The following is a 23,371-nucleotide window of genomic DNA, read 5'->3' as shown; positions in this document are numbered from 1 at the left end:
CCGGGCTCCGAGCTGTGGGCACAGAGCCCGACGCGGGGCTCGAACTCACGGACCGCGAGATCGTGACCTGAGCCGAAGCTGGACGCTCAACCGGCCGAGCCCCCCGGGGCGCCCCTTCCCTGGTGTTTCTACCAGACCGCCCCGGGCACGGGCCACCCCCCTCCCCTCCCAGCCCTCAGGGCTGGCCCTGCCAGCACCCACCCTGCTTTCCTCCTCCTCCCCCGGCCAGGCTTCAGCAGCATGTTAGGGTGCCATGGACTGAGGCTCCCCAGCAGTATTTCTCAAATGGGGTTCTTCTCCAGAAATGCAAGTTCCTCGGCCCCGCCCCGCTCCTCCTCCTACTAAATCAGACTCTCCGAGGGCGGCAGCTGGAATGTGACATCTCACAAGCTTCCCCAGGGGATTCGGAGGCGCCTTGAGGTTAGAAAACCACAGTGGGGGACCACACCCATACTGGCCACGTCCCCGACCGGGTACTCTGTTCCAGAATTTCTGAGCACCCGCCGGGAGCCAGGCAGTGTCCCGTGTCCCTGGTGGAACAGAGGTGAGTGTGCCCACGGCCCACCATCCAGGGGCCCTGGTGGCTCACACGGCATCCGTTCTCTTACAGCTAGACCCCCCCCCCAACATGTTCCAAGATGACAATAATATTTAATCGGAAAAAAAATAATCCTACGACGGGCAGAGGACCTGAACGGACATCTCTCCAGAGAGGACACACACGTGGCCAACAGGTGCTCAACATCACTCATCCCCGGGGAAACGCAAATCGAAACCACAGGAGGCGTCAGAACGGCCATCATGCGACAGACGACAGGTGTCGGCGAGGATGCGGCGGAAGGGGAACCCTCGTGCACCCTTGGCGGGAACAGCGTGGAGGCTCCTGAAAAGAGAGAACCGTGATCCCGCGATTTCGCTCCTGGGTACGGATCCACAGGAAACAAAAATCACGGTCCCAAAGAGACACCTGCACCCCCACGCGCATCGCCACATTATAGCCAAGATCCGGAAACAACCTACACGCCCCTCGGTGGACGGATGGACGGACGAGCAGATAAAGAAAACGCGGTCTGTGTACCGTGCAACGTTATTCCGCCTGAACGCTGGAATGGAACCTTGCCATTTGCCAACGACGTGAATGAAACTTGAGGAAGTAACGCTAAGTGAAATAAGCCAGACGCGAAAAGACACACGCCGCACGATCTCACATGCCACAGCTAAAAAAAAAAAAAAAAAAAAAACACCTCCAAGCTCAGAGTAACGGCCGGTAGAACGGTGGTCACCAGAGGCTGGGGCACGGGGGGGAGAGGGGGAGACAAAAATACATTCCTTTAGAGCCTGGAAAGGAAATGTAACCCTCCCCATGTGCCAAGCACCATTCCAGGCGGTTTGTGGAACAGCCTGGTTAACCTTCCAAAGAGCCCCGCGAGGCAGGTACTATCGGTATCCCCATTTTGCAGACGAAGAAGCAGAGAGGTTAAGTCACTTGCCCGAGGTCACACAGCTCTCACACGGCAGAGTGGGATCCAGGAGGGCTCCCCTCAGCCAAAGAAGTGCTACCCAGCCAGAGGTCACCAGGACTCAGGGAAGCACTCACACACAAAAATTCTGGGTCCCTGGCTCCCCATCATGAAATGCCCTTTTGCTCGACAACAACCCAAAGGGGACCTCTCCCTCCCACGTGCCCTCCTCCAGGCAGCGTGGCAGGTGAATCTACTTCCGCTTCCTGTTTCCTCCCAAAGGGTGAAATCTTCCCATTCCCGACACGGGGAGCAGGGGCCCATCCTGGCCTTCCTGCACCCTGGAGCATCACAGAGAAGCTCAGAAGGCAGCACCCCGAGGGCAAAGCTCCCCACAGCCCAGGGCCGAAGCCAAGGGATGTACCTGCCCCCCCCCCCCCCGCAGGATCCTTCCCTCTCCTCCTCACCGCCCACCAGCCCCTGCCAGCAGCCACGCTGCCTGCTAATGAAGCATTACTTTAAAAAAAAAAAAAAAAAATCAACTTTCCGTGACCTTCTGTGCCTCCGCAGGCGTGAGGCTTGAGGACGAGACCGTGCAGAGGTGCAGCTGGTGCTCTGCGCCTTTCCAGCGAACCTGAGAGCACGCCCTTGCCCAGTGCACACGCCGGGCAACGGCGTGCCGGCCCACACGCGCACAACACACTCTCCCGGACACCTCGGCTTGGCTTTCAAGGAACCAAGATCAGCCCTCTGCCAGGCAGGGGAGTCTGGCACGTTCTCCTCTGGGGGGCCCTGTTCGGGTTTCTGGTCTTACGTGCATAAAAACAGTCAACGCAAGGGCTTTCTAGTAATTCATAATTCCTTATGATTCATGGTTCTGTATGATTCAAACCCTTCGGCTGCGCCCCGACTCTCAGTTAGGCAGCGCCTGCCATCGCGTGCCCGGCGGGACACTGGAGAGCCTCGTGGATCGTCTCGTGCGGACACGTTTCCACCTGCTGCTTTCCCAGAACACTCTGCGTTGTTAGAAATTTCTCTCTTATTTATTCTGCTTCTCCCTTGATCTCTCTGTATACTCCTTTCTCTGTGAAATAAAGCTTAATGGCAAAGCCTCCCCGTGAGCCGAGACAAATGTCTAGCGTCATTGATAAGAAGTTTGGTGCCACTGGGACCATCTAACTCTTCTTCTAATTAAACCGGCTTCTTCTCAACTGCTGGCATTCAAGAGGGCCTTAACACAAGAATTTCTTCCACAAGGTCCTCTTGTTTTAACAGCTAACATTTGTTACGTTTTCACTCGCTGTTGTCTTCCGTTGCAAGCGTTCAGCATTTCAGCAGTACCGCGCATGATGTGGGAAATTATTCTGTTTTCTTTTTGGATGAATCTGGTTCAAAGGCACAAGAGGCTTCAGGCTCTTTACCACCCCTCGGGCAGCTCCGAGGTCGGATCCCCCCAAAGCTTTGTGGGTCGCTCTGACCTGGGCAGGACCACTGATAAGCCAAGGGGATGCCCGTGACCCATCAGCCAGCCGGCTGGGCCCCTTGTCCCCTGACCAGGCCCACTCCCCAGAAGCCTTGGGTGTTAGGTTTAGGGGCTCGGGGCTCTGCCGGGGTGCGGATCCTTGGAATCAGATCTGCAGTGTTTGAGGGAGGCAGAGCTGGACCGACTGCCAGATTCACCACCTACCTCCCCCCTCCCCCCACCAACACTGCCTTCAGTATCAACCTCAGCCTTCAATGTGCAAAAATCCCCACCAAAATCATGTTTATGGAAATTATATCACCATGGCAACTGTAAAGGTCTCACAAGTATTTTTAAAATAGCAAATTAACAAAACCCACTTATAAAAACCTAAAATCTGTTCCTTGATGAGCATTAGCGAACATACAGATGGAACAAACACAAAATGCGTTTCGTGGCCCCAGGGCCCAGACGTCCGTAAAAAGGGGCTCCTGTACTCAGGGGGGCGGGGGGTTTGAATCTGGGAAAGCAAAGTTTTATTTTCCTAATGAGAGACTGCACTTTGGAGTTATTCTGGAAAAGGACACCAAGATCTTCTGGTGCCGAAAAATGCGGGTAAGAGACCCGAACGGCTGAAAAGACTAATTTTTTTACTTTCTATTTTCACATCACTGATATTATTACCTTCTCCACTCTGCAAGACAATTCCATTTTTAACTCACAGGCTCTTAGCAATTGCATAAGCTTCTGCCGCTGCGATTTAGCCTGGCTGAATCTCTATTATAAAACCCGCTTCTCAGAAGTCTGCACACAAATCACACAGGAGGGGGAGAAAGCCGGATTCAGAAGTACCCGACTAGAACCTTTCTGCTTTTTCAAACCATAATTGGCATGGCTATCGCAGGGGATCCTTTCAAGCAGACGACGCACCGCTTTGGGGCGTCTTTTGTGAAGACTTAAAACATAATAAGCGTGTTTTGATGACTCTTCTCCTAACAAGGAATCGCCGGGGGCTTTAGACAACTCAAACAGCGGAGGCTCTCGCTGTGCGTGGAGGAAGAAAAATCAAGCCACGCGATGACGATTTCGCGGTGTTCCTGGCCCCGGGCTCCGAAGGGGGCGGGTGGGGGACAGAAGGGAAGAGGGGGGTGAGAGAGCAAAATGCTGGGTCTTTGGGAGTGGACAGTGCCCCGGACGGAGGAGGTGACTGGCTTTTAATGGCCCGTGGTTATCTCAGGGAGCCAAAGAGGAGTAGCTGTGCCAGGCACGAACAGGGGCCAGACGGTGCCTCTTCCAAAGTGATGACAAAGCCGGAGAAGTGTCCCTGAGGACTGCCGATGGACGGGGAGTTGGCGAAAGGCGGGCGTCTGTGGACTGTGGGGAAGGGGAGAGGCGGAGCGGGTGGTGGCCCAGAGGCAGAGGCAGAGGCAGGAGGAGGGGAGGGTGCTCCCGGCACGGCGGAGCCTCCAGAGCCCAGCTTTCCTGGGAGGAGAGGTCGGCCCCGAGCTCCGTGAGCCAAGCGCCGGGCCCAGAGCCGCCCCGGGGAGCCCGGCCGAGGCTGGCGGCAAAGCAAGAAGGCGAAAACCGTGGAGGAAACCCAGAAGGGGACCCCCGATGTGCAAGCCGGGGAGTCACGCTGCCCTGCCCGCCCCCCCCCCCGGCCCACTTGGGAGCACGGCATCTCACGAGCACGGGAGCCGTTTGGCAGCCGGACGCCCACGACCGTCCGCGGGCAGGAGGCTCCGGCTCGGGGTACTGGCTGTTCCAGAACTTCCACGAGGAAGACCGTGTTAGAACCGGCTTCTGCAGGACCACAGGGGAAGTGGGGGGGGTGGGGGGGGGCCAAGCTTGGCAGGCCAGGATCCCCCTGCCCGGTGAAGGGGAACGCGCTGGAAACAGCCATCTCTGCACCAGAGGGTCCCAGCAGGAAACGGGCTGGGTGGGGCTGGGGTGGCAGAAGGGGGCTGCGGGGCAGAAGCCACGGCCACAGGAGGAGCTGACAGCCAGCCTCCGTCCCTCTCTTCCATCCCCTGCCAGTGCCTCCCAGTGCCCAGCACCCCTGGTGAGGCAGGCCAGCACCCCGGGGCCCAGGGAGACAGGCGGTGGAGGCCTCCCCTCCTGCCCCCACCTCCGCAAGGGCAGGGCTCACCCCTTCGGGAAACAAAAGCACGAAACCAACCAGGGCCAGCAGGCCAGGCAGCCGGAGTGGGGCCCCCATTCGCCTCCTGACAAAGGTACAGGCTGCCGTGGTCCTGCTCGGAGATCTTCGACCGTCCCAGCATAAACACAGAGGCGGGACTGCTCGCCACCCCGGCTGTGGACAGGCACACGGTGGGGCCCAGACGGGGGCGGTGAGCACCATTCGGGGTCCGGGGCCCTCACGGCGGAGCTGGAAGGAGAGGCTGGGAGGCGGGCTCTCGTGATAAATGGAAGCGGAGTGGCAGGTAGACCAGAGAGCCCAAGACAACGGCTGCTCGGTTTTAAGGGACGTTCTGCCCGTCGGTCCGCCTCCCACCCCCGGTCAGCGTTCGCGATCTTCAGACTTGTGTTGACAGTCACGTGCACTTCCCCTCCCGGGCGGTGACAGTGACGGTGCCGGTCCCCCCGGCGGCCGGGAGCCCCAAACGGAACACGAAATGACAGGATGCAGACAGCACTGCGGAGACCCGGCTGCCTTTCCCCTGGTCTCTCCGAGCATCCCCGAGTCCCTGCGTCCTGACACAGGGGAGAGCTGGCCCTGGGTCCTCGGGGGGCCCCACACGGGGAGATCCAGAACATCCCGTGGCGGGAGCTGCGCTGCGCTGAGGTGAGAGCTGGCGAGGAAAATAAAGCGCACGGCGGAGGGTCGTCCAAGAGCGGGCCCAAGCGACGGGCCCCTGTGGCTTCTCCCCGCTTTCGTTAAAATCATTTCCGAAGCACCGAGGCCCCGCTCCTTGACGTGCGTCAGACTCAGAGTCAAGCCACGGATGCTGAAGCCCAAGACCAACCGAACCTTCCGACCTCAGAACCCCAGCTCTCTGGGCCAAAGACGGTTACGTTTCCATCCGCTTCCGAGCCGGGCCACAGAGTGATTCCTGGAAAGATTCCATTTGTACGTTCAACCCCAGAGCCCCCCTCCCTGCCGGAGCAGCCAAGGCCGCGGGGAAGTTCTGTGCTTGGCGTGACGATGTGATGCACTCACTGGCCGTTGGCTGGAGGTTGGTTTCTCTGAGGTCCACGGAGGATTCTCTGACTCCACACGGAGATGCCAAACAGGAATAAACAAGAAAAGACCTCTCCAAAATAGATCTGGAGCCCTGGGATCCGCTCCAGCTCTGGCTGGGGCGTTCAGATTCTTGGTGCGCCCCAAAGGCAGGCTGCACACGCAGCAGGTTTAGTCCCAGCTGGCCGCTGCAGAGGAAGCTGCCTATATTGCCCGGCCTGCTGGGAAACTCATTTCTGTGACGCTCAAGCCTGCGCGGATCACACACACCCACAGGACTGCGCCAAACTTGCGTGTGACCTCGGGGGGTTCAACAGGGGGAGTTCCTGGGAAAACCTCTTAAGGGGGTCTGGGCCCTACAGGCCAATGCCACCTGCACCATGACTCCCCTCCTGTGGCCCCAGACGGCCCCCGAGTTGGTCAGAACTGGTAATAGACCTTAGGGGAGAAGGAAGAGCCTACTCAGAGTACCCTACTTTGCATTTAGTTGAACCCTAGGAGTATATTTGATTTTTAACCATTTATTTTTTTAATTCTTCTTTTAATGTTTATTTCTTTTTAAGAGAGAGAGAGAGAGAGAGAGACCAGGAGACGGGCAGAGAGAGAAGGAAACAGAATCCAAAGCAGGCTCCAGGTTCTGAGCTGTCAGCACAGAGCCCGACGCGGGGCTCGAACCCACAAACCGTGAGATCATGTCTGGAGCTGAAGTTGGACACTTAACCGACTGAGCCACTCAAGCGCCCCTTTAACCATATTTTTTAACTTTTAAAATACTCCCAAACTTGCAGAGAAGTTTCAAGAACAATCCAGGGCACTCCCATCTATGCTCTACCCAGATCACCGATTCTTGCTACTTTGCTACATTTATTTAGCGAGTTTCTTTCGCTCTGTGTTATGATTCCTTTTTCCCGACCCATTTGTGAACAGGCTGCATACGTCCCGGCTCTCGAGTCCCTTAATCGTGCGTCTAACGACAAAGCTGTGTTCTTACACAGTTGCCGATTTGAGGAAACGCGACAACAGATAAAGGTAACGTATCTAATTGAGAGCCCAATATTCCGGCTTTGCCACTTTGCTTCGATAATGCCCATTTTGGTACTTGTTTTCCCTCCAGTACAGGATCCGATCCAAGATTATGCTCTGTACCCGGCTGTCGTGTTTCTTCAGTCTTCTTTAATCTTTCACGACACTGATATTTTGGAAGAACGCTGCCCAACTATGTTGCAGAATGCCCTTCACTTTGGGCTTCCTGGTGTTTCTTCAGAGTAGGTTCAGATCACGCACCCCCCAACGCGACACAAGTGTTGCTATGACCCCCCCCCCCCACCCAGGAGATCCCACCAAGAGGCCCGCCATATCTTTGCGTCCCGCCTTGGCGATGTAAATTCTTAACAGCTGAACTGAGAGGTAATTCATGTACTGTCACATTCACCCATTTAATAATTGAGGGGCTTCTGGTATATTCAGAGTCATGCAAAGCAGCACATCCAATTTGAGGACGTCTCTGCCACCCGGGAAGAACCCCCGTATGTATCCGCAGGTCTCCCCGTGTTCTCCGAGCCATGCCCCTCGGCCACGCTGTCTTCCACCTCTGTGCACCTGCCCCTTCCAGACAGTCCATAGAAATGCGCCCGTACAGTGTGTGGCCATAATTCTTTCAAGGTCTAGGCGATATTACTCGGTTCACCCGGCGAGATGCCGTACGACTTTTCCCTTTGCAGGTTTTTTTTAAAGTTTCTTTATTTATTTTGAGAGACAGAGAAACAGAGACAGAGAGTGAGAGCAGGTGAGGGATGGCGGCGGGGGGAGAAAAATCCCAAACGGGCTCCACCCTGTCAGCACAGTCTGATGCGGGTCTCGAAGTCATGAGCCGCGAGATCACGACCGGAGTCGAAGTCAAGAGTCAGACGCTTAACCGACTGAGCCCCCCAGGCGCCCGCCCCCCCCCCCCCCCGCAAGTCATAAGCATTCTGTGGAGACATTTTGAGGTCACGCAAACATCCTGCTCTCCGTCAAAACTCCCCCCTAGATGTAATGTGATGGCTACTGCCCAAGCCAATCTTGATTAAAACCGTTTACTAAGATCGATCACCTCCCCTGTCGGCCTCCTCCACTTATCAGCCATTAGCTACGTAACTCGAACGGACGGATGGAGGCCCGGTTCTTCTCAGTAACCTCGTGACTGTCCCCAGCGAAGCTCCTGCAGAGCAGGCCCTCTGCCCCAGCAAAGGGACAGCCAACATCCCTCCCCGGAGCGGCCGGGACACCAAGGACCCCTCAGAGGCGCACATGCTCCGGTACAGCACGCCCTCCACTCCGCCTGCAGCCGGAGAACGCGGTCCCCCTACCTCCGGCTGAGCTGGGAAGGCGGAGGGGGGGACACGAAAGCCCGTGTCCCTCGGGTTGGGGTTCAGCAGGTGAAAGGAACAAGGCGCCCTCCACCCTACTTTGCCACGGGAAATCAACGTGCGTTTCGTTCCACCTGCCCGGACCGGCGGTGGGAGGCCCCACCAGCAGGTGACAGACACTTAGCCCGCACCGCCACAGGAAGGACACTGTAGGTTTAAACAGAAAAAGCAGGATTTCGGGGGAGCAAGAGGAACACGGAGGAGGCCGGACGGTGCCGGAAGGAGGAGCGCCCACACGGAAGTGGTCAGGAGGCCAGTGAGATGGGCCTAGACGGCTGGGCATCCCCCCCGTGACGGCGGGGGCAGATGTGCGACAGGGGCCAGGGCCCAGGTGGCACCCTGGGAAACCAAGCGGCCCCGCTGGACTAAACAAACCACTGAAGCAGCGTGGGTCACAGTTCACGGGTCCCGCGGGCCCAGCGTGGCGTCCGAACTGAGCCCGTGCGTGGACGGCGGGGAGCTGCCGAGGGCTTCGGAGCAGAAGAGGAAGTGGTCAGAGCGGGGACGGGGGCACAGATGTGATCTGGGGACACAGAAGCCCCGTTGGCACAGCAACGTCACCGCCCGGCCGCACCACGCGGTGACCCGGGAGGGGCCGCGGCCACGCAGCCCGGCCCACAGGGGACGCTTCCCACACACGCCAGCGTGGCCAGAGCCGGCCTGTCCCGCAGGGCAGGGCTCTCTCCACCCCGGAAAGGTCCCAGGATTCAGCTTCCGCACTGGTGCCGGGCTGTCGCGTCTTCCCTGGGGGGGTTGGCCTTCCAGGCCGGACGCGTCGTCACCATCCGCCACAGCGACCCGGGCCCGGCCTGCCCGGCCGCGCGTGCCTGCGCCAGCTGACCCCGAGGCGGCCACGCCGAGAAGCTTCCTCGGAGGCACCTGTGTTGGCGCGCTCCCGTGGCATCACGCTTCGGAGGTTCTGAGAGAACGCGGTCAAATAGCGAGAGCGGAAGACAGGACGCGGGAAGGCACAGAAAAGGATGGATTTGCTAACGAACAACAAACACGGAATCACACACTTTGAAAGGGGCACGCGGTATGTACAGGTGGACCTCGGGGGCACTGCGGGTCTGGCTCCAGAACGCCGCAGCAAAGTGACGGTTACAATAAAACAAGTCAAGGGGGCGCCTGCACGGCTCAGTCGGTTCAGCGTCCGACTTCGGCTCAGGTCACCATCTCACCGTCTGCGAGTTCGAGCCCCGCGTCCGGCTCTGTGCTGACGGCTCAGAGCCTGGGGCCGGCTTCGGATTCTGCATCTCCCTCTCTCTGACCCTCCCCTGTTCATGCTCTGTCTCTCCTGGTCTCAAAAATAAATAAAACGTTAAAAAAAAATAAAAAAATAAATTAAAAAAAAATAATAAAAAACAAACCAGACAGGAGCGCCTGGGTGGCTCAGTCGGGTAAGCATCCGACTTCGGCTCAGGTCATGATCTCACAGCTCTTGGGTTCGAGCCCCGCGTCGGGCTCTGTGCTGACGGCTCGGAGCCTGGGGCCGGCTTCGGATTCTGCGTCTCCTTCTCTCTGCTCCACTCACGCTCTGTCTCTCCCCAAAATAAATAAACATTAAAATTTTTTTAAAAAAAAACAAGCCAAGCGAACACCAGCCATCTGTGCGTCGGAATCAGAAACGCCGACCACAGACCACTATAGCAACTGTAATAACGAGAAAGTCAGAAATATCGCGAGAGTTAGCCGAACGTGACACGGAGACAGGAAGTGAGCAGATGCACTGGGAAAACGGCCCCCAGAGACTTGCTGCCACGAACCTTCCATCCGTGGGAGATCACTATCCACAATGCGCACGACAGGCCTGCGAATTCACCTCCACGAGGCCATCAGGAGGGGCGCAGAGGCTGGCAGTGACGAGGAGGCCCTGGCGGCGGGTCACACGCCGTCCCCCGCAGCCCTCGGTACATCTCTGCAGGGCCCGTGCGCACACTCGATTTGACAAGTGGCAATCGGGCGCCCACTACGAGCGGCACCGAGGCGGCGGGAGGGTCGCTGCCGGAGTCGGCGGGGACAGACCCAGGGCAGGCCCCCCGGGCAGAGGCGGCCCCTCTCGGGTAAAGCTCCCGGCCCTGGGAAGGCCGGACCATTTACTTTGTCCAGGTTCTAGGACAGGCTGTTTTTCACAGACACCGGATTATTCTTGGCATCGAAGTCAAGCTTCTCTGTCAACGGCCAAAGCCCACGGGGTGCTCGGCTCCACGGGCGAACCCCGGCCGTGCCCAACCCCGCATTCTGGGCTCCGGGACGGCCCTGGCCTCAACGTCAGCTTACTCCGTCCAGGAGAGCAACCTCTCCAATGGATTTAAGGCTTTTTATAAAGGAAATGCAGAACAGGCCCCTGTGTTTTGCCATTTGAATAAGGAAACGTTGCCCCCACGCCGTCGCCTCGGCGTCCCCTGGAAAGGTCGTCCGGGTGCGCACGGCTCAGCCTGGGGCACGGAGACCCAGCACTCAGTTCTCGTGGGGAAGTTCCCACGCTGGAGACGCACCTGCCCGACATACAGCCAAGGCCACCCCCACCTTGCCCAGGTGACGGGGCTTCACGGGGCACCACACAGGCCTAGGAACCGCCTCTGTCTACGGTAAGATAACTCGAGGTAAAGGCTGGGGTGGGATTCGTGTGTGCACATGCATATGCGTCCCCCCCCCCCAACACACACACATTACCAGTCGGATGCTCCCACGGCCTCTTAGAAAACTATAAAGTCAGCCTCGGGCCCTGGGTATGGGGTGTGCACCATCAACACCCTCCACCCCAGAGACCTCACTCACCCCCAGCGCGTGGGGCCTGAATGCTCAGGAGGAAGTGCTCCTGGTGTCCTGCCCCCCGAGCCCAGAGCCTCTGCCAGAATGGCCCCAGAGATCACCTTGAGAACCCAAGAAATTTTCCGGATGTCAACTCATAACGAAAAAAAGACAATGACCTTGACAATGACCTTGTGAGGCGGCTGGGCGGGAATTATGTCCATTTCACGGATGGAGACACAGAGGCTCGGAGAGGTCACGGGGCCTGCTCCGGGTCTCACGCTCTTGAGATCCGGAACGAGCTCCAAGGCCTCCTGACGTCCATGACACTTGCGGCTTCGGGACTCTGATGCACAACGGGAAATGTCACTTCATTCCAATGCCCCCCTCCCCTCCGGGTCATTGTTTTTTTTTTTTTTTTTTTTTTTTTTTTTTTTATATTTATTTTTGAGAGAGAGACAGAACACGAGCAGGGGAGGGGCAGAGAGAGAGGGAGACACAGAATCCCTAGCAGGCTCCAGGCTCTGAGATGTCAGCACAGAGCCCAACGCGGGGCTCAAACCCTTGAGCCGCGAGAGTTGAGACCTGAGCCGAAGTTGTTTGCTTAACTGACCAAGCCACCCAGGTGCCCCCCTGCCCCAGGTCATTCTGTTCAGCCCATGGCTCGTTTTCCGAGGCCAGTTTTGCCGACACGCATTCCCTCACCTCTGTGCACCGCATTAGTTGGGCCCAGAACATTCTTCCATTAACGCACACGCCCGTTGCTCTGGCCCCCCTCCCCAACAGCCAGCCAGCTCCTAGAGGGCGGGGCCTTGTCTTCTCTCACTCCGTTCCTCAGCTCGAGTACAGACCTGGAACACAGTAGGGGCATACTGCATGCCCGGCAAGTGACACGCTGCTGGGGGCACCCGGAAGTCACTGTCCCCTGCTCAGCACTCGGGCCACGCTTCTTTGAAACACAAACTTCTTCCGTATCCCCTGCTGACCAACCGCTTCCAACAGCTCGGGCCCTCGAAACATCTCAGAAGAAATGGGGAGGCCAGCTGCGTTACCGAACTGGACCCAGTCACCCCTGACCCAACCCATAATGGGACACATCCCACGGGAGAGTCACTGAGCACGTCACACAGCTCGTGAGAGTGACGGGGCGCTCAAGACAATGTTTATTCGGCTTCTCCAGTTAGAAAAGTAATACACAGGGGCGCCTGGGTGGCTCAGTCGGTTAAGCGACCGACTTCGGCTCAGGTCATGATCTCACAGTCCGTGAGTTCGAGCCCCGTGTTGGGCTCTGTGCTGACAGCTCAGAGCCTGGAGCCTGCTTCACATTCTGTGTCTCTCTCTCTCTCTGACCCTCCCTCGTTCATGCTCTGTCTCTCTCTGTCTGAAAAACAAATAAACATTAAAAAAAAAAAATTTTTTTTAAGTAATACACAGGGGAGCCTGGGGGGCTCAGTCGGTTGAGCGTCTGACTTCAGCTCGAGTCATGATCTCACGGTTCATGGGTTTGAGCCCTGTGTCGGGCTCTGTGCTGACAGCCTGGAGCCTGCTTCAGATTCTGTGTCTCCCTCTCTCTCCCTGCCCGAACCCCGCCTGTGCTCTGTCTCTCTCGAAAATGAATAAACCTTAAAAAAAATAAGTAATACATTTTCTGTTCATTTTAGAAAATTTGGAAAATACAGAAGAGTGTAAGGAAGAAAAATAATCCCCCAGGCTCTCGCCACCTGTTACCATCTCCATGTGCCATCTTCTGGTTCTTTCTGCCCATCTGTCTATTTACCTAGCTACGTTCCACCTTGCGTCGTCTGGATTTTAAGAGTCTGTCGATCATAGGACACGCCGCTAATCCGGCCACTTTTTAGGAAAGAAAGGAAAAAGATCACGTCTCTTGGTATCAGTCTCCCGTTTAGAAACATCCCAAATGTGGGGAAAGGAGGTACCTTGGAATCAAGCAAACAACAAAGATTTGAGATCCTACTGATGGCACAATTGCAACCTACATTTCCCCCCTTCTGCCACATCATCAGAAACTTTGTAAACACTATTTTCATAGGTATATAATATTCTACCATAAAGACAGCCGCGATTTATTTAACCTTTCTTCCGTTGTTGTCAACTGGGTTTCTTTATAACGCCATTTTTTAAATTTTGTTAATGTTTCGTTTTTGAGAGAGAGGGGGGGAGCGCAAGCGGGGGAGGGGCAGAGAGAGAGGGAGACACAGAATCCGAAGCAGGCTCCAGGCTCCGAACTGTCAGCACCGAGCCTGATGCGGGGCTCAAACTAAAGGACCACGAGATCACGACCTGAGCCGAAGTCGGAGGCTCAACGCACTAGGCCACCCAGGCGCCCCAACACCATTTTTAAAAGTAATCTCTGTGCCCAACGTGGGGCTCGAACTCACAATCCCAAGATCAAGTAGTCACACGCTCCACTGACTGAGCCAGCCAGGTGCCGAGTTTGTTTACGATTTTCGAGGTTATAAATAATGCTTCGTGGCACATTTTGATGCATAACTTTTTGTCCCTGCTTTTGGTTGTCTCCTTAGGATGAATTCCTGAAAGTGGAATTACTGAATTAAAGGGCATGAATGTTTTAAGACTCTTAATACGTAAGGGCCAAACTGGCTTCCAGAAAAGACATCCCAATTTACGTTCCTATTGACAGGGTATAAAAGTCCCTTCTCTTTCCATAGCGTTGATTCTTATCCTTAAAAAAAAAAAAAAAAAGCATGTAGGGCATCTGGTGGGGGCTCAGTCGGTTGAGCGTCTGACTCTCGATTTTGGCTCAGGTCATGATCTCATGGTTCGTGGGTTCAAGCCCCACCTCGGGCTCTGCACTGACAGCACGGTGCCTGCTTGGGATTTTCTCTCTCTCTCTCTCTCTCTCTCTCCTCCTTTCTCTGCCCCTCCCCCCCCCCAAAACAAATAAACTTAAAGAAAAAAAGCAAGCAATACAGGTATATAGTTTTTTCAAAAAATCAGATAGGGAAAAAGGGGCTTTCAGGGGAAAGCAATCGTCCCCTACGTCACCTCTCCCTGCTCCGCGTCCAGCTTCCCAAGGGCAATCACTTCTTTTCTTTCGGGAGAGATCACGAGCCAGGGAGGGGCAGAGAGGGGGAGAGACAGAATCCCAAGCAGGCTCCGTGCGGTCAGTGCCGAGCCCAAGGCAGGGCTTGATCCCATCAACTGTGAGATCATGACCTGAGCTGAAATCAAGAGCCGGACGCTTGACCGATGGAGCCCCCCGGGTGCCGCAAAAGGCAATCACTTCTATTTCTGGTTTTAGCATATCCACCCCACCCCCCCAACCCATCATCCATCCAGCTTCTGTCTGTGGAGCCTCTGTCATAAACCAGGCTCTGTTCCAGGGTGCAGGGTTACAGCAATGAACAACGCAGACCAGAACCAAAACCAAACAAACAACAAACCCTGCCCTCCCCCAGGAGACAGACGGTAGGAAAAAATAGTGCTCTTAAGGAAAGCGGAGTAGGGAAAGGTAGGGGTGTGGGGAGGTGGGGAAGAGCTGCAGTCCCAAGTAACATCCTCTGGGAAGGTGTCTGAGCTGAACTGCATCCCCTCAAAGTCCCCAAGTTGAAGTCCCCACCCCCAGCCCCTCACGCCAGCCTCCGGAACTGTGAGAAAGATAAATTCCTGTCGCTCAAGCCGCCCGGTCTGTGGCGCTGGCCGTGGCCGCCCCGCCACACCAATACGCGGCCTCGCGGCATCGGCGACACGGGAGCAGAGATCTCAGGACGCGAATGAGCGAGCCACATAGATCTCTGCGGGACGAGGACGCCAGGCGGAAGGAACAGCAAATGTCAAAGCTCGAGGGTGAGAAGGTGCCTCTGAAATATTCAAGAAACGGCAAAGAGGCCGGTGGGGCTGGAACACAGTGAGCGAGACGGAGAGGAGGCGATGACCCGCAGGACCGTGGGAAACAGATGCGTTGGCCGCGTCTCAGTGGCCCGTGAGCCCCGGGGCGGGGCCGCTTCAAACTGCGACGTGTCGTAAGCGAGCGACGCACACCAGGTCTTGAACACTTAGCCCGCAAAACAAAAACACAAAACCTTCCACTGATCATTTTTATTTTTTATTTTTGAGAGAGCGAGCGAGAGAGAGCAGGGGAGGCGCAGAGAAGAGAGGGAGACACAGAATCCGAAGCAGGCTCCGGGCTCCGAGCTGCCGGCACAGAGCCCCACGCAGGGCTCGGACTCACAAACCGCGAGATCGTGACCTGAGCCGAAGTCGGTGCTCAACCGACTGAGCCACCCGGGCGCCCCAATAATTTTTATTGATGCGCATCGGATGATAAGTAGTTTGGACATATTGAGTTAAATATCTATTAAAGTCCATTCCTCCTGTTCTTTTTTATCTTGAATAACGTAGGTACCTAGAAAATCTTAGGTCATACCTGTGGCCCATGTTCTATCTCTTTGGGAAAGTTCGGGCCCAAGGCCTCGTGGGTTACGACAAAAACTTGGGCTCTTGCCCCGGGCGACACGGAGCGATTGGAGGGTTTCCAGCTCAAAAATTTCATGACCTGACTCCATCCTATTTTCAAAGGATCCCTCTGGCGGTCACGGTGAGGGCGGACCACTAGGGACATCAACAGAGGTGAGCAGGTCATTTATGGGGCCACTGAGATCATCCGGGAGAAGACGGGCTTGGGCCAGCGAGACAGAAGCGGCATGGTAGGAAGGGGTCAGATGCCGAAGAGACTCTGAAAGCAGAGCCAGAAGTGTCTCCTGGCAGATTGGGCGTGGGGTGCAAGAAAAAGCAAAGTCAAGGATGAGTCCGGGTTTTTGGCCTGAGCTCCTGGAAGGATGTCATCTGCTGCGAGGGGGGTGGGAAAGAAGGGAGAGGCAGGTCCAGGGAGGAACAGCAGGGGTTGGTTTTAGAGAGGTTACGTCTCGACGCCTTTTGGTTTCTGAGAGGAGACGTTAGGACGTCAGTGGGGTACGAGACCTTGGAATCCGGGGAGAGCTCTGAAGCCAAGATCCGGCCTCGGGGGTCGTTATTATAAGGACGTAATCGAGGGGCGCCTGGGGGGGGCTCCGTCGGTTCAGCCCCCGACTCTTGATTTAGGCTCAGGTCGTGATCTCAGGGTTTCGGGAGTTGGAGCCCCGTGTCAGGCTCTGTGCTGACAGCGAGGGGCCTGCTTGGGATTCTCTCTCTCTCCGCCCCTCCCCTGCTTGTGCTCTCTCTGTCTCTCTCAAAATAAATAAACTTAAAAATTTTTTTTTTTTTTAAGGATGCAACTGAAGGCCAGGAAACAGCAGGAACATCAAAGGAGCAAGCGTAGGCGGGAAAAAGAACAAGGTCAAAGAGAAGGCGGAGACTGAGAGCCTCAAGGGCCCCGGGGACCCCCAAGTTTGGAGGCTGCCGAGACGACCACGGGAGACGGAGAAGGGGCTGTGAGGTGCAGAGAAAACCAGGACGGGAGGTGTTCCGGGGGAAGATAGTGTTTCAAGGGGGAGGGAGCGGGGACGGCGTCCAACGCTACCGAACGTTCCAGAAGACGGAGACAGAGACCTGACCGCTGGATTTAGCAACCTGGAGGTGCCGGCGATCCCGACAAGCACAATTCAGGTGAGTGATGGAGGCAGAGGCCGGTGGGTTCGAGGGGAGGTGAGAGAAGAGGGGTGGGTGACCGCCAACCCGCATACTTCCTGCGGGAGCTGAGAGAGAGGGCCGTGGCGCGGGGAATGGTGCAGGACGGAGACAGGCTAGTTTTAAAAGGCGGGGGACGATTTCAGCAGGTACACGCACCACTGGGAATGAGCCAGTCGACACAGAAACCTTGGTGATGTCAGAAAAGGGCGGGAACTCTTCTGGTATTTTCCTGATCTCCAGAGCATACTGGTATCGTTTGTTCCTAGTTCACCAGCATTGGCCCTTGACTTTCTGCTAGGCTAGGTGGGATTAGCTTACTGACATCACCCCTCGTCTTCCTGCCGTCCCCTCCAAAATTATCCCAGGAGATCACTACTGCCCCACTGTCCCTATAACTCTAGCTCAGTTCATCGACTGATCACCTTGGCAACCTTTATGATCACCTTGGTAACCTTTATTTCTCGGTCTGCCAACTACAGACAGCATCTCGCTTTATAGGAGTAGGGCATTCACACCCTCTACCCTACCCCCCTCGCCAATGCTTAACGACGACAACAAAACCTCAGCGACTCATGCTTCTCACTCACACGACACGGGGTGCCCGGCCTCTGATGTCCTCTTTATTCTGGGAGGCAGACTGCCGAGCAGACCCCACCGGCCATTCTCACGGGAGAAAGAGAAGAACGATGCCAGAAATTCACAACGCCTCTCTAAGTGTCTGCTCGGTCACCGCCACTCGCATTCAACTGGCTGAAGCCAGTCACACGGCCAAGCCCGTTATCAGTGGGCAGGGAAGGAAGTACTCCCCTCCCACAGGAAGCATGACAAGCCATATGGCATCAGGTGGGTAAGTGCCATCCTCTTTCAGGGAGGACACTGAAGAATCGGGAACGATAATTTAATCTACCACAATCCACTTGCCAAGTTCTACGAGCTATGGTTTTCATTTTACGTCGCCGGATGGAACATCTTTACATCTTCCGTTATAGCTGTTATTAAGCAGTCTTCGGGGCTGTCTGTGGTTGCGTTGAAGAGTTGAAAACTACCGAGCAGCATGTATATTATTATGACTAAGCAAGTGTTCTTTGCTGCAGAGTCAAAGAGGAGCTGAGAGCCCATAGTGTGGGCCACTGTTCCAATGAGCCAGGCCCTACGCACTTAAAAGAGCCTTTCTTATATTTCACCATCTGCTCAGTATCAGGCCACATTTTGATTTGTTTCCTGAGTTATGCCTTTCATGAAAAACGTTTGGTTTTTCTGAAGTCGCTGATTACGTCTCTTTTTTCTATTGTTGGTAGAGGAAACGTGTGCTGCACTGTATCCCCACTCCCCTCCAAATTCTGTCTCACTCCATTTATCATGTGGAATATTTTTCTTCTTCTTTTTCGAAGCCTGCTGACCTCCTGATCTAACTGGGTGGTCTGCTTCATTTTTGGAACCTGACGCTTTTGCACAGCTTTCTGTCTTTACTGCAGTTACTGATTGCTTTCTGTTTTTTAACAAAGCTTTTATTTCTGGCAGTCCCAATAACACTCTTAACTCTATGGAATGTCCCCTTCTCACCTCATCCTCAGAAAACTCTTCCCCGGCGCCTTCATCCTCCCCCTCTAAAGAAGACTGACTGCTCTCAGACCCGCTGAACAATTTCTCCTCCGATGTTCATGGCTGCCCTGAATTGGATCCATTGTTTCCTGGATCTCATATCTTCTCTCTTGGTTTACTCTCTGGTTTTGCTGAAATACGTACTCAAATAACTTCCTTAAGAAGGCTGAATAGGATGTAAACTTCCTTGGTTCTTGAATCCTCAGGACTGCCACACTTATATATAAAATAAAGGCATCGGACCGGACGATCTCTAGTCCCTATTCCAGGAGTATGCTTCTAAGTCCATATTCATTCGTAAATAGCATAGCATATTCATAGCATAATTAGCATAAATATCAAGGAGAAATTTAAAATGGTTGCTGCTTTCAAGGAACTCACGTTTAGAGTGGCAAAAAGTAAACTCTTAAAACAGCAACAAAAAGCCAAGTACAAAAGACGCCACACGAGAGGGCAATATTCGTCATCGGTTTGAGCCTCGGGGCTACGGGGAATTAAGACAGAAGCAAAGCCGGCCTGCGGTGCTCTTATTAGGGAAGCAAGACTTCAGCTGAGTGTCAAAGAGTTAGGCAGGGTATTAGAGAGAGATTAAATATTTCTGAATGTCCAACTGCAGATGGATGGCCAACAGGATTCTGACAGAATGGCTAACCATCAGTAGAGGCTCTCCTCCCCACCACTCCCCTGTAACCAACGTTTTCTTTTCACCAAGTCAATCGAGACACATAAAATCTTCAAATACGAAAGTGTGATGTTGCCCCTGACCAACAGACAAACCCTCTGTCCATGCTGGGTCCTAACAATGAACTTTCACAACACATATGAATAATTGTATAGAAACTTCAAAATGCCCTACTTTTGGGACCGTGAAGTTGCCCACGATGGTCTTGATGAGTAGCACTTCACCGAACGGGACGGGGGGACATGGGAGGGTCCTGCCGGGAGGCACTCTCTTTACCACCATCCGTTTTTAAATTTCTTTTTAACGTTTATTTATTTTTGAGAGAGAGAAACGGAGTGCGAGCAGGGGAGGGGCAGAGAGAGGGAGACACAGAATCGGAAGCAGGCTCCAGGCTGTAAGCTGTCAGCCCAGAGCCCGACGACGCGGGGCTCGAACTCACGAACCACGAGATCATGACCTGGGCCGAAGTCGGACACTTAACCGACTGAGCCCCCCGGGCGCCCCACCATCACATCCATTTTTAAAATTTGTTTTGTTTTGTTCCCATGAGGAGTCAGAGTGATCACAGATCACTGCTCCTTCCCTTCCTTTCCCCAGGGGAGGAAGCATCCCTCTGACATCCTAACAGCACGGACACTTGCATCGAGAAGGCCCGGGGATTATAAGGACTCGGCACCTCACGCAGACCCTGCACACTGGGTGAGCCGGAGACACCTGCATTAGAGGAAACCCATGGCCTCATTCAGCCCCCCACTTGGCTCTCTCATTCGATTTGCAAATGAGGAGAGGACTTGCAGAGAAAGGCATTTCCAGAAAAAAAGAAAAGATCTTTGGGCCAACGGTCTGACCGGTTTCCAAAGAGTCCCGGGTAAAATGAGGACCCCAAATGCTTGGGGCCGTGGGGCTGATTTCCTCGGCAGGGTCTAACCCACTACTGCGCCCCTGGGAGGCTTTCTCTGAACCCCACTTCCACACAGGAAGAATGAACTAACTGCGCGCAAACGCTCTGTTCTTGCTGCCGAGACAGCATTCACCAAATTCGAAGTTTGCATCGATCTTCCCCAACAGTCTATGACGCCTCGGCCGACGTATTCATCGTCAGGCCCGGTGGCTGGCTTGTGGTGGTCGCTCTGCGTTTGTGGAATGAATGACAGCACGTGGAGTGAAACAGGCCGCGTGTTACAAAAGGGCAGAGCCAGACATAAATATTCAGTTAATATTCACAAATATTCAGATAAGCCAGAAGGACCTGGAGAAGAGGGTCTCGGCCAAGGAGAGGATTTCCAGGCGCTGGGACCACCGACACCAGTCATGGAGGACAGAACAAAACCACCTGTAAGTTTCACCGGGACTGCTCTATCGGGGCTCCCCTGCGGGTCGAGGGGAGCAGAGAGAGCCACAGGACTCAAAGGCCCCAAAGAGCACCCCCACACATCCAGAGGTGGGGGCAGGGCTCGGCTCTGCAGAAAGGCCAAGGGCAAGAGGAACCCACCACCCCCGGAGCACCACCCCTGCACCCCACCCCGGAGCTTTCTATCATTTAATTCGATCCTCTCAAGGACCCAGAGTGACAGGCATCCCCGACTAACAGAGGAGAAACACCACCCAGGATCAGGAACCCCTCCCATGGCACGGAGAAGGGCGGGGGCTGTGCGCCCAGTGAACTATACAAGGCAACCCAAACGAAACGGAAAAAAAAAAAAAAATGCCCGGATTCAGTTGCTGAAAATTCAGACATCTGCACCCCCTCGGCTCACCGGTTTTAAGCCCTTTGGCGGTTTGCTTATTTTTCTCTTTATTCTCTCCTGCCTTCCCAGGAAGGTTCCTTACAAAAATCCCGTGGGATTCGGATCTAACAAAGGGAAGCGTGAAGAGCTGGACCCCGCGGGCAGGAGAGCAGGGGCCCAGGAGGAGCGGCAGGCAGGACCTGGTGGGAAAGGTACCTGGGGAGGTGAGACCCGGGGAGGCCTGCAGGTGCCCTGGTGGGCAGCTGCCCCTCCTGGAGGTGATCCCCTCAGCCGGCCCCAGCCTGGTACAGCATCTCCTACCCGGCCACACGCATCTGTTTCCTCAAAGGACCATATCAGGTGATACTGACTTCGCCACAAGGAAAAAGTGAAGACACACGATCTTCACATCCTGGAGTGATGGAGAGATGGCTGGGCGGTGCTCTGTACTCCAGCAGGTGGGAATCTCCAACGCAATTCACATCGGCCAGCCTTCCTCCCGGAGTCTACACTTGCAGAGAGCCGGCCTGATGACCCCCCACTCCACCCGGGGGCAGGGCGGTGCAGGCTGCTGGAGGTGCCGCGGAGGGGACCCCTAACCGCCTGCTCGGACAGCTCCACGACCCAGGCCGGGCGGCCGCCCAGCGCAGAAGCACCAGTAGGCGCGAAAGGGAATGTGAATCCGACCCAAGTGGGTGGGTGGGTGTGACCTTGGCTATCACGGCCACGGCCGGAGGCCGGGCTGAGCGCGCTGAGCCCGAGGCCGTGAGAAAGGCCAAAGTAAAACAGAAAAGCACTTCCAGCTGACCTCTTTGGGAACTTGGAGCCTTATACGCTGGCAGCCGGCTCGCTCCTGGGGAGGGCTCAGAGGCGCCTGTCGCTCCAGTCCCTCAGGCATTTGGGAGATGGGAGGGGGTCCCGGGCAGGCAAGCTGGGGGTTGGGGGAGGGCAGATTGGGGTGGGGTAAGGAGACGCAGGGTGGGGAAACTTCTCATTCCCTCCTGCTACGCACCCTTCGGCACCCCTACCTCTAGGAAGGGACTTTGTTTTAAAATTTGGGACACTGGGAAACTCAGGGCCCCCGCGGGCAGCCAGGGTCCGACACAGAATTGCCCCGGCGCGCTCCCCACTCTGTCAGGAACAGAAGGGCTGGGAAGGAGCCACGGGGTCCCCTCCGGCCGGGAGCGCTGGAACTAGCGAGATGGTCCCCCCAACCCCCCGGGAGCTAACGGGCGCTGACGGAACCGAGGGCACCCGGGAAGGAGGCGGAGGACGCGCGCCCCCGCACGGTCCGCACCCCGCGAAGGCAGGCGGGTTCGCGGGGTGTCCCTTTTCCCCCGCTCCGCCGCGGTCTGTCGCCGCCGCGCTCCCCCCGCCCCCCACGCCAGGCCCCGCGCCCCTCCAAGGAAGGGGCTCGCGGGAGGGCGCGCGCGGCGGCGAGCAGGGGCAGAGGGTCTCGGGGCATCTGGAGCGGCGCCTCTTCGGAGCCGGGGGAGCCTTTCCGCGCCGCCGCCCGCCGGCCCCCGCTCTCCGGGACAAGTTCGGGCTCTCGGGGCCGGACCCCCGGCGCTCACAGGTGGGGGGAGGCGTAGGGCGGGTTGGGGGGGTTGCCGCGCGGCGCCTCCCCCGGGGCGCCCACCCCACGCGCCGCGGCCACCTGCCAGGGGGCGCCGGGAGCGCGGGGGCCGGCGCGCGGGGGCGCCCCCCGGGGGTGACCCCGTGCCCTCCGCGGCGGGACCCGGGGGCGCCAGGGCCGCGGCCGCCGCGTCTTACCCAGTCCCGGCACGAAGGTGTTGAGGAAGAGGCAGATGACGGCCACGGGGAAGGGCATGTAGGGGATGGCGGCGCGCAGGGGGCCCTTCTTCTCGCGGACCTGCACCACCACCCCGCTGGACGAGGACGCCGCGCGGGGGTCCGCCGCCGCCGCCGCCGCCGCCGTCTCGGCGTCTTTGTGCGAGGGCTCCATGGCGGGGCGCGCCCAGGGGCGGGTGGCGGCGGCTCCGGGCCCCGGGCTCCGCGCCGAGCTCAGGCGGCCAGCGTGCTCCCGCGCCGCGCGGCTCGCCCAGAAGCCCGCACTCCCGCGTCCCCACGCGGCCGGCGCTGCGCCGCGCCCACACCCCGGCGCGGGGCGGAGGGGGCGGCGCCACACGCGGCGGCCGCGCTCCGACGCCCCTCCCTCTCCCCTCCCCCGCGGAGAAATGCCACTTACGGGTGGGGGCGGAGGGAGCCGCCGGTCCGCCCCCTCCCCGGGAGGGAGGGACGCCCCGGCGCCCCCCGCACCCCCGACAGCCGAGCCGGCGCGAACCTCGGCCCCGGGACACCGCCAAGGGGGCCGGTGTGCTCGGCGGGCCCTGCCGCGAAAGCCGGGAGTTGGGTCCTTTAATCTGGAGGATGCACACGACGCGGCGCAGGTGGGGGGCCGGGGACGCACGGCGCCTGGTGCCTAGTAGGCCAACAACGCCTG

General features: G+C 56.9%; 1 protein-coding gene and 1 long non-coding RNA gene across 4 annotated transcripts in view; one reads left to right on the top strand and one right to left on the bottom strand.

Moving 5' to 3' along the window:
• Nucleotides 1-23,032, bottom strand: part of STUM (stum, mechanosensory transduction mediator homolog) — a 62,165-nt gene extending 39,133 nt beyond the window's left edge. Inside the window, exon 1 of one of the 2 annotated variants that reach the window (XM_023247311.2) lies at nt 22,681-23,032. In XM_023247311.2, coding sequence (XP_023103079.2) covers nt 22,681-22,873 — 193 coding nt within the window. In that variant the 5' untranslated portion in view covers nt 22,874-23,032. The remainder of the gene's footprint in view (nt 1-22,680) is intronic. The other variant, XM_045048611.1, reaches the window with a different exon arrangement.
• On the top strand, nt 10,232-19,076 carry LOC123382733. Of its 2 annotated transcripts, XR_006591606.1 has the most exons (3): nt 10,232-11,123; nt 12,948-13,336; nt 16,535-19,076. It is a non-coding gene; the product is annotated as an uncharacterized LOC123382733 (long non-coding RNA). The 2 variants fall into 2 exon arrangements; XR_006591607.1 differs by lacking the exon at nt 12,948-13,336.
• Nucleotides 23,033-23,371: the final 339 nt, after the last annotated feature.

Source organism: Felis catus, chromosome F1 (genome assembly GCF_018350175.1).
Source record: "Felis catus isolate Fca126 chromosome F1, F.catus_Fca126_mat1.0, whole genome shotgun sequence".
NCBI classification, from domain to species: domain Eukaryota; kingdom Metazoa; phylum Chordata; class Mammalia; order Carnivora; family Felidae; genus Felis; species Felis catus.
Note: the sequence above shows the minus strand (reverse complement) of the source record. Positions and strands in the feature narration are given on the sequence as shown.